Below are 11,200 nucleotides of genomic sequence, written 5' to 3' on the forward strand. Positions count from 1 at the left end.
TGGTTCTTTCAGAGAATGACATTTACTCTCTAACTCGGACGTTTTGGGACCGATTGGTGGGGAATTTCTACTGACAAAATACACACGGTGATACACTGGTAAGAGAAAATGCCTTTAAACCATGTATGCATCTAATTTAAATAGCTCACGTTACTGTATTGTGTGAACAGTTAACTTAATTTAATATACTTCTACCTAATCCTGTTTGTTCTTAGCAAAACCATTACTGATGCAAATCAAGGTGAAAATGTGCCAACTAACCTACAACAAGCTGAACAATAGAGGATTTGTCTAATTCTGGAATGAAGCATCTGTATGTTCAGATATTTTCACTTTGGAGAGTTTCAGGGACATGTCTCCGTGTTTCAGTTCCTCAGTGAACAGAGATGTTCGTCCTCTGTAGGACGGATGTTTTTTACTCTCCAGTTCCACGCCGTCACGCCGCACATGGACAAACCTGGGGTCCAGGTCAGGCCTCGCCCACTCCATGGTGATGTCGAAGGCATTCATGGCCGGTACCAGGTGACACGGCAGAATGATGTCCTCACCAATGAATGCCACTATTGGCTGAGATGGACCAATCACCTCAGAGTGACCTGAAAACAAACAGGTTTCTGATTGTCATTTCTGCAGCATAGAGACAACTGTGCATGCATTTAGATGACATTCTTCAGCACAACACGTATCCACTAACTTTACATGTTATGTAATGATTAAATGATTATGTGAGCAACTGTATGTATTGGACAGGTTTGGGGCTTGTGTTGAGTGTTGATTTTTGATATGTTGTGAGTATGAATGTTATGTACCTAAGTGTATGTTTTGTTGTACCTCTGATGTATGATTTTGTAGCTTCTGTTTAAGAAACACCGAATCTAATGGGGATCTTAATAAACAAACAAACAAACAGGTTAACATCAAATAGACTGTTAGTGATGTGTGGAATTCACCTCTACATGAGTGTGTCAGGGTGAGGAAGACAACAGGGTGAAAAACCAGGACAGTGAAGGTACCACACTGGGACTGAGTCTGTTCTTCCCATGAAGCATCCTGGAGCTCTAAAATAAAAATACAAATAAAGCTGTATGAAAAGTAATTTAAAAAAGAAAGAAAATATTTCATGCACTTAACTCCATTGTTCTGGTTAACAGCTCAAAAATATACTAACACTGTTTTAACTGTTACCTTCATTATGTTGTTTAAAGTTCATGAAAATTATCTAAGTATAAACTTGCATAAAATGGAAATTCAAAAGTAAAATACGAGAACCTTAAATGTGTACCTACAGTACTTGAGTACCCCAAACAATAAGTATAGTCAATTTAAATTGAGTTGAAATTAGGGCTGCACAATTAATCGCAATTTTATTGAAATCGCGCATTTGTTAAGGCAAAATATGTGTCAAACCATTCTGAATGAAGTAGTGTGGTGCTGCAGAGACATCACAGCCTACAAATCCTATCCTACAATAGGGCTGGGCAATATATAGATTTTTTTTTTTTTGTAAATCGCTTAAGTGTTGTCTTTTCCTGGTTTTACGAGCTGCATTACAGTAAGGTGATGTCATATTCTGAACCTACCAGACTGTTCTAGCTGTTCTATTATTTCCCTTTACCCACTTAATCATTATATCCACATTACTGATGATTATTTATCACAAACCTCATTGTGTAAATATTTTGGGAAAGCAATAACTGTCAACCCTACAATATCTTTGCAATATCGATATCGAAGTATTTGGTAAAAAATATCGTGATATTTGATTTTCTCCATATCGCCCAGCCCTATCCTACACATTAAAGAAAAACATCTTTGTGGGGTGACCTCTAGCTCACCCAGTAGAGCATAAGCCCCATGTAAGCTGAGTCCTTTGCAGCGGCCTGGGTTCGAATCCGACCTGCGTGTCATCGTCTTTCTTTCTCTCTCCCCCTTTCCTGTCTATCCACTGTCACTATCGAATAAAGGGAAAAGCCCCCCAAAAATTATCTTAAAAGATAAATAAAAAATCTTTGTTTGGTACAGATCCTCGCAAAAATCACACTATAATCATTTTCATTTTAATATTTTTGATACACAAGTGATTTTAAATGAGAATAAATGAGACCAAAAAAAACTGATCATTCCCTCCCATATTGTGAATCAAATCGCAATCGTAGTATCAGTCAAAACAATCGCAATCAGATGTTTTCCTCATATCAGCCCTAGTTGAAATATGAATGCAGACATTTCTACTCTTTATATCTATCTATTATACAAGTTCAGCAAAGTTTCTGAAATAAAAAAAATAATAAAAAAATGAATGTAGGTACAGAACAAGACACAGAAGGGAGTTTGTCACTTTTCAAACTTCGGATTTATGATATTAATATTCCTAAACATCGTCAGTGTGGGGCAGCAGAGCGGCGCAGTGGCTGCTGGTCGTTAATACATTTCATTTTCATAAAAGGTGCATGAATGAAACTCATATATATGTGGTTACTGAACTTCTACCGCTGTACAATTGAGAGTATACTGACAGGTAATATTGTAGTGTGGTTTGGCAGGGCTACTTCACATGACCTTAATCTACTGACAAAAGTGGTCAGGACTGCATCTAAAATCATCAGGGTCCTCCTTGAATCGCTCCAACAAATTTACTGGAAACCCAGCACTAAAAAGGCACAAGGTATTATACAGGATTCCAGTCATCCTGCACACAATCTCTTCTCCCATCTTCCATCGGGGAGACGTTTGCAGAGCATCCAAACGCGCACAACACGTTTTAGGGATAGTTTTTACCCCCAGGTAAAAAGGTTATTGAACGATAGCACAACAGTAAGGAGGGCTGTGGTCTGAACTTTGTCACTTATGTATGTCCAACTTTGTTGGATATTTTATAATGTTTTTAATGCTATTAGGTTTTTAAAATTGTTATTATTGACTGGTGCTAAGAGAGTGCTAAGGCACATTGTATTTCATTGCTGTGGTACTTCGTACTAATATGCATATGACAATAAACTTAAACTTGAAACTTGAACTTGTTAGAAGAGACCACACGGTGGACGGCTAACCCTTTTTTTCTTTAAATCAAAAAAACAATATTTCATAAATGAGATAAAGTCCAAGCCAAAACACATGAACACATCATACACATTTATTAAAATGTTTGCATACCTGTTGTGTGTTTCTGGAAATCTCCCCGAGGAGCGTTCTCTTAATACATCCATGGGTAGCAGCTACACGGCCAAAGTCCCCAAAAAAAAAATGAGGAGGGTTGCTGCTTCCGGTCACCTGGAATAAAAGGTGTGCTCTCGCTCCAGTGGCCTAGTGCTCATAGTGCACAACGTTCCACATGTACACTATGTATTTCTTTAATACAATCATTTTAGAATTTGAATAAAAAAAAAATCATAAGAATAAATCACATCGAAGTCACAAATAGAAGTCATTTTATTTCAGGCTGTTGATGTGATGAAAGGGATTTTTTCTTTTACAGTGAGGTTAGTCTCCTATAGCTTCTTCTGTCTTCTCTTATAAATGAAAGTTATATAATCTTCATTAATAAGAAATTTCTCTGGCAAAAGGAAACATGTGTGACAGAGTTTATACACAGCAGAGGGCAGAGTTCTCATGAGTGTGTGGTAAAAGTACTAATACTACACTGACTATACTCCGCTACAAGTAAAAGTCCTGTATTCAAAACTTAAGAAAAAGTATGAAAGTGGTATCAGCAAAACAAGTTAAAGTATTAAAAGTAAAATAATGTATTGTGCAGTGAAATTGTTATTTTCATTTTTCATATATATAATATATATTTTTTAAATTATATATTTTTTTTTTCCCCCTATTGCTTTTGCATAATTTAGTACTAGCCATATAGATGGCAAACAGCGTGGGAGAAAATGCCATCATATGGGTTTGAAACCAACCAGTTCTATAGTCAGATACATATCTTTTGTGACATTGAAATTAGTACAAAAGGTGACATTTTAAAAGATTAGATTTTGCAAAAGAAACAGACCAGGTTCAAATGTATGGAGCTAGAACAGTGACAGTAACCTGTGGTATTGAAAATAAAAATTGGCATTGAAACAACAAATATTGGTACTGAAAAATGTTGAACTGAAATATAAAACACAAACATCAAAAAGTAATAATCTCACAATGCTATTATTTTATTTCACTTTGACATTTGTTTGTATTATGTTAGGTTTTTCAATGTCAATCTACATTTTTTCTTGATGTCTGACTTTTTCAGTAACAGTTTTTTTTTTACGCTGTCAGGATTTTTACAATGTCACTGGTTTTCAGTTTCAACTTTCTGTCACTGTTTTGGCTTAAGGAGGAGGGGCCTGAGGGGAGGGACAACGAGGGCGTGGTTTACAGGTAATTTGCATAGGCTACTGGGAGAGAAGGCAGCTCCACAGGCATCCACAGATCCATGTGTTATAACCACATATCTGCAATGGCTTCCACAAGTTCACCTGGAACCTCCAAATCTAGTAAGTCTGTTTATTTCTGCCATTTTTTTCACTTAGAAGCAGGCTGGTTTAGTGTTAACTTTTAATGTAGGCCTAAGCTGTGTTGTTTTGGCAGAGGTTAGAACTGTTCTCTTCATCCATGGTTAGCACACGTCAGCTAACTTGTGGCTAATTGTAGCTAAGTCTCCGGCTGGGGATGTCAATCTATCTTCTATAATCTAGTATTTATAATAACAGTAATTTGTGTCCTTTATAAGTCTAAGGCTAGTGTTATTGCTGGTGCACGAGGCTTGACTCGCTTGCATCTCTCATTAGCTCCGTCATGGATGTCTTGAGAGAACGAGCTCCGCTCTCTCTACCTGCCGATACAGCCACGGAACGTTAACGCCCCTCCCCCATAACTATCTTCCAATCACAAGTATAGCTGCTGACTGACAGGTTTCTAGGCAAATCACACAGGCAGAACGCGTTCACTGACATTTCCTAAAACTGGGAAAACACAGTTACTGAATAACTGCCTTAACTGAACATAACAGTTAACATTATCATGTAAACCAGTCCAGTACAATATTTTATAACTGTTTAACTGATATTATCGGTTAGCTTTACTTGGACATAAATGTATAAATTTGTCTGTAAACAAAAACTAGTATGTCTGAGGTATTTCTGGCTTAAAGGCATAACCTTTACATTTCTCATCTGATTTCACTAAGTTGTGTATAATTACAGGCACCTTTGACTGGGAGGCAGTTTATGGAGAGACTGCTGAGAAGGCTTCAGGAAGTTCTGCAACATCAGCCTGTGGATTTTGACTATTTACACTTTTACACTGTTTTACACTGGTTTAAGTCATGAAATGGGACTTGTACCCTTTTGCATAGGCCAGTACACATTAACCCTCATATGCATTATCATTGCATTTACTGTAATTTGTTATGAAATATAGAGTCAAATTCTTACTTGAATATATTTATTTGTTATTCATTGAAAAGGTACAGATTTAACTGTTTTGCTGGAGTCCATACTGTAAATGCATGTCATTTCAAAAACTGTTAAGGATTAAAATCAGTACTACATATAAAGTAGTAGTGGTATGTGTCATTTTAAACAACAAAATGGTTTTCCTGTGTTATCCTGCCATGTTTATGTGTGAAGAATCACATAGTTAAGTGCAGTCTTGCAAAGCTATCCGCCATTGTACTAGGAGTTAGTCATAGGGTAAATGGCTGCCCTCAGTTCTGCCATAGTCTGCAGCCTCAGAGGGCACTGGATGGGTGGTAAAAGTACTCCACTGGCAGACTCTTCTGTCACTCTGTCATGGTCCCCCTCCAAGAAAAGATCTTGTATATCCTGTAATTGACAAGTAATGTTATTAAAAGACTGCAGTTGCTTTTATAATACTTCACAAAACAATTACACTTTTTTTTGTAAATAAAATGCACACTTGGTGTGCATTTTATTTTTTATGCACATATGGCCATAATAAATATCCAAACAAAATAAAAAAAGAAGGTTTAATTCAACATTTTGAAGCTGCACAGGGTCCTGGAGAAGTCTGGTAAAGTGTCAAGGTCCCTCTGGAGGCGTGGTACAAATATATAGTGGGTTGGAGGGATCTAGCAGGTGACCCTCTTAAAGACAATCAGTGCACATCAGTGCACTATTAATATCACTTTCAACCCCCAAGTGGGCTAGCTGATGTGGTATTAGCTAGCGTTAGCGCTTGTTCGATGGGAGACTTAGCTACAATTAGCCACAAGTTAGCTGACGTGTGCTAGCCATGGATGAAGAGAACAGTTCTAACCTCTGCCAAAACAACACAGCTTAGGCCTACATTAAAAGTTAACACTAAACCAGCCTGCTTCTAAGTGAAAAAAATGGCAGAGATAAACAGACTTACTTAGATTTGGAGGTTCCAGGTGAACTTGTGGAAGCCATTGCAGATATAGGTAATCTGTGAGGATGCCTGTGGAGGTGCAGTCTCTCACAGTATGCAAATCATATGCAAATTACCTGTAAACCACGCCCTCGTTGTCCCTCCCCTCAGGCCCCTCCTCCCTACGCCAAAACAGTGACAGAAAGTTGAAACTGAAAACCAGTGACATTGTAAAAATCCTGACAGTGTAAAAAGAAAAACTGTTACTGAAAAAAGTCAGACATCAAGAAAAAATGTAGATTGACATTGAAAAACCTATCATAATACAAAAAAATGTCAAAGTGAAATAAAATAATAGCATTGTGAGATTATTATTTTTTTATGTTTGTGTTTTATATTTCAGTTCAACATTTTTCAGTACCAATATTTGTTGTTTCAATGCCAATTTTTATTTTCAATACCACAGGTTACTGTCACTGTTCTAGCTCCATACAAATGCTCTAGAGACAGACTGATGGAAGTGAGTCGGCACAATTTGTATCATCCCAGCCGTTTTCCACTGAACACAAGAAACACAGGAGTCATTCAGAGCTTCAATATCTCAACAGAAGGAATATCAGTGACACTACAGGCCGATACTTCACATACAGAGGAGGAAGTTACAAGCCATTTCTCTCGGAATGTAGAGGAAACAGCAACCATCTTTCTTTCTCCAATGAACAGGACAAGAGGAGGCAGGATGGGCTGGGACACTATGAAGAGAGGAGGAGAAAAATGACATGTAATGAGAAGGGGAGCTGTTAAGGCTTCCTTCCTCTCTTGGACTGTAATTGCTTGTTTATGTTTATGTACTTTATATATTTGTGCAAATACACTAAACAGAATTGAAGACAGCTGATTCCACTGAGTTATTCATTTGTTTGTCAGCCCTGTATCTATGCCTGCACTGTTCTTTATAAAAGATAAATATGGTGTCAAATGCGAGAGCTTTTAAACGTGATGTGAATGAAACTCTTAAATTGTATGAAATATTCTCACACGTGATCTGAATTTAAAGTCACAGAAGAAAACACGAGCTTGAAAAACGAAAATCTTAACATGTTGAAATTTTTACTCAGAAAAGACACACACCTGTTGTGAATGTAAAGTCACGGAACAGAGCCTAAATACAATTGCAGCTGAAAACTTGTAGTCTCACATTGTCACACCTATCTCCACAGCCCTAACGCAACAAATACTTGATTTGTTTACTGGAGTTCATTTTCCAGTACCACAACTCAATGTTTCCAACCCCACGAATCGGTCACTGGAACATGTGCTCTCTGCCTCACCAATTTGGCGAACCTGCGCTTCATTTACCTCCACTTGACTTTTGCAAGACTTCTTGCTATAAATGTGGTGCAAAACTTATTTGTAGCTGTGGACATAGATCTATAGTGGACATAACGTTAGTCTGTGGAGCTTTGAGCAAACAGAGTGGGGGAAGCAGGGTTGCTATCGCCCGATGTGGAAATTTTTTTATTAAATTTTCATTAGTTAATTTTTACAAGTGGAATGTTTTGTTATTGATCACCTCCCTTCAGAATGTTTGAATTTTGTCACACTCCCAGACACAGGGCATAAATGTGATAAATGTGGATTAAAACAGATGTGTAGCTGTAGACATAGATCTATGGTGACATAAAGTTAAGTGGAGCCGAGAGCAAAGTTGCCACCGCCAGATTAGGGTAACGTCATTTAACTTGCCAGCCAGCCGGTGTTGTGCTGAGTTTTGCATGATTGCGGTAGCCTAGAACTCTAGACGCACCCTAGTGGCAGCAACTTTATTTTGCAGCCAGGGGGGTCTAAGGCACTCTCCATTGACTTACGAGCTGGAAAAAACAAATTTTGGTCAGGCCAATCACATCGTGTATAGAGTCGGTGGGCGGGGCTTATGGCTGCTGCTGCTGGGAACAGCGGTCTGGAGTTCAGCTTTTCTTTGAGAAAAGAACAAAGAATGGCACTGAAGTCATTCTTAAAAAAGGAAGATGTGTTCGGAGTTTTGCAGACCGGATACGGCAAAAGTTTAATCTATCAACTAGCTCCGCTACCTTCTTCGTTGCTCTGCCTGGTTGTAGCGCTATCCTATTATGTGCAGAGGGAATTTGAAAGACAACCGTTTATCTCTCCCCTTCGGATTGAGCTCCGTCAATGGTGTGTTCCCACACCCAACACCTTGATGTGGGACTGGCTAGTCAGGCTATGGCTGCGGCCAAGTTACATCCACGTCGCGGGTAGCAAGGAAATGCTAACGTTACTAATCAGTCTAATAAAACATTGATTCTAAACGTTCAACAATTACACTTTAAATCATTTATCACCACTGATTAAATTTAACCTGCAAAATTGATTTGTTTTTCTTTCCAAATGCAAATTTTGACAGGCATGCAAAACTCGGCATAGCACCTGAGCTTGGATTGCTTTTAGCGTAGGAAAGCACATCACTCAATGGCCAATCTGATTGGTGGAGCGCTAACCCAGAAATGATGAGCGGGATGAGCCTCTCAAAATCTGACGAAAATCTTTTAAACTGATCTTTGTCGATCTGAAATGAAGACAGATTCAGCAACTGCACGGCCTATTTCTCGCTTAAAATGTTTTCAGAAACACGTTTCGGTGAACTATATTTGTAAAATATGAGATTGTATTCCGAACAAGCCGCCATTATGCTCTGTTGTAAAATCCAGGAGCAGCCAGACCCACGTGACGCGTTCATCCAATCAGCTGCCGGTTTTCATTTTTTGGGCGAAAAAACAGATTAGCACCGCCTGCTGTTATGGAGACGTATTACGTCTCGCGCACGCGCAGAACGTACGCTCAAATCGGCGTCGCTTCAGTGTGTTCCAAGGCACTTTTTTGACTCGGGGAGACTGATCAGTCCGACTGCCTTTTCTGCCGACGGTCGGCCGTCGGGTTGGTGTGTCAGAGCCTTTAGAGAAACAGTCACCATACGGTGGCAGAGATAATGCAGATGTTGAAGAGGGGAAAAAAACAGGTTAATAATCCTAAAAGACATTGAAGTAAAGCGAGCAGGACGTAGCATCAGCGACGTCACCCATTAGTTTGTGGTCTGCCGTTTTGAAGCCAGCAGTTTACGTTTCAGCTGTCGCCATCTTGGTATTTTGTAGCAAGTGGGCGGAGCTGGGAAGGATGTCGCGGTCATGCGGCGGCTAAAAAAAGTGTGGTCGTGTATGAGTTCGCAATAGATATAGAACATCATGTCATGTCATATCTATTGTTCTATATTTATGGAGTTCATGCTGTGATGAGCTAAACGCTAAAATATTGCAATTTTCAACTTCATCTCTTTTTGTTTTTTTTTTTTTATTGAAAAGGAATTCATTTACAATATCAGGGCATTAGGGGTGTAACGATACACTCAGCTCACGATTCAATATGTATCACGATACTGGGTTCACAATACGATATGTATCACGATATTTTGAAAAAAAAGCAAAAATTCAACTAAAAATCAAATAACAGATTTATTTAACATTAACAGTGTTCAATAACTGTCTTGTTATACATACAACTTAAAGAATGTACAATACTTCAATATAAATCAAGATTTAGTTTAACCTTCTGTATGTAAAGTCAGACGTCATATCCTATTCATTGGAGCATGAATGCAGTGAATGTAAACATGACGCGGGTACGGTAGCTCAACCAATAGGACTAAACGAACGTCATAGGCCGGGACACACAGGGCCGATTTTCGGCCGTTGGACAGTCTGGCGAGGTCAGTGACACGAATCTGTTGGGTGTGTCCCGTGCCGTCGTCAGTCTGGGGGGCTGTCGGCGTTAATTTTCGCCGACCTGACATGTTCGGTCGGCGGCAAGGCAGTCGGGACTCACCCGGAAATGGCGAGCAGAATGAGGTGACTAGAGTCTCTCAAAATCTGATGAAAATCTTTTAAACTGGCCTTTGTTGAGCTGAAATGAAGACAGATTCAGCAACTGCATGGCCTATTTCTCGCTTAAAATGTTTTCAGAAACACGTTTCAGTGAACTATTTTAGTACAATATGAGATCGTATTCTGAACAAGCCGCCATGACAGTCTGGCTTTGAATTTCCGGAGAAAACAAACCCATGTGACGCATTCGTCCAATCAGCTGCCGGTTGTCATTTCTTGGGCAACAATACAGATAAGCGCCGCCTGCTGTTATGGAGGCGTATTACGTCTCGTCTCCTCTCGTCTTTTTGATGTGTCCCGAGGCAGTTTTTTGCATATTGTTCTATATCTATGTTTTTGGACCTCGGGGACGCGACTGATCATCTCGACTGGCTTTTCGGCCGTCTGGTATGTGTGTCAGCACCTATATGGTGGTAGTAAAAAAAGAAAAATTATAATAATATCGCCATACCTCTACGATACATATCGTAACATTTTTGCATCGTGATAAATCGTACCACGATATATCGTTACACCCCTACAGGGCATAGAGAACATGATAATAAGACCTCTCAACATGCATAAAGGGAACACTTGAAGAAAGGATACATTTAAAAAAAGTATTAAAATAAAATATGTAACAATAAATTATATAATAAAATAAATCATGAATAGTATATCTCTTAAAGGAACACGCTGATTTAGTTAAGCTTATTCACTTAACCCCCAGAGCATTGCCGATACATACTTCTGCATCACCCGATCTGGGCTCCAGCATTAGCTTAGTTCCAGCACAGAATCCTGCATGTAACTGGTTCCAACTAGCCTACTGCTCCCTTACTAGATTAAAGTGACAAAATAACGTACCATGTTACATATTTATCATTAGCGTTGTGTTAAAAAACTAACGGCATGACACAGCCATCTTCTAA

General features: G+C 38.9%; 1 protein-coding gene and 2 long non-coding RNA genes across 3 annotated transcripts in view; 1 reads left to right on the forward strand and 2 right to left on the reverse strand.

Moving 5' to 3' along the window:
* Positions 1-3,888, reverse strand: part of LOC120561089 (butyrophilin subfamily 3 member A2-like) — a 51,390-nt gene extending 47,502 nt beyond the window's left edge. The window contains exons 1-3 of the mRNA XM_039804044.1: positions 3,849-3,888; positions 3,154-3,192; positions 951-1,058 (exon numbers count right to left, since the gene is read on the reverse strand). Of these exons, the coding sequence (XP_039659978.1) occupies positions 951-1,058; positions 3,154-3,192; positions 3,849-3,888 (187 nt within the window). The remainder of the gene's footprint in view (positions 1-950; positions 1,059-3,153; positions 3,193-3,848) is intronic.
* A 447-nt stretch (positions 3,889-4,335) lies between these two features.
* LOC120560688 lies at positions 4,336-5,542 on the forward strand. The gene is made up of 2 exons (XR_005639503.1): positions 4,336-4,481; positions 5,190-5,542. It is a non-coding gene; the product is annotated as an uncharacterized LOC120560688 (long non-coding RNA).
* LOC120560687 lies at positions 5,414-6,592 on the reverse strand. Its single transcript, XR_005639502.1, has 2 exons — positions 6,361-6,592; positions 5,414-5,810 (listed from the first exon to the last, which is right to left on the reverse strand). It is a non-coding gene; the product is annotated as an uncharacterized LOC120560687 (long non-coding RNA).
* Between the last annotated feature and the right edge of the window lie 4,608 nt (positions 6,593-11,200).

The sequence above is a fragment of the Perca fluviatilis genome, chromosome 6 (assembly GCF_010015445.1).
Source record: "Perca fluviatilis chromosome 6, GENO_Pfluv_1.0, whole genome shotgun sequence".
Lineage (NCBI taxonomy): Eukaryota > Metazoa > Chordata > Actinopteri > Perciformes > Percidae > Perca > Perca fluviatilis.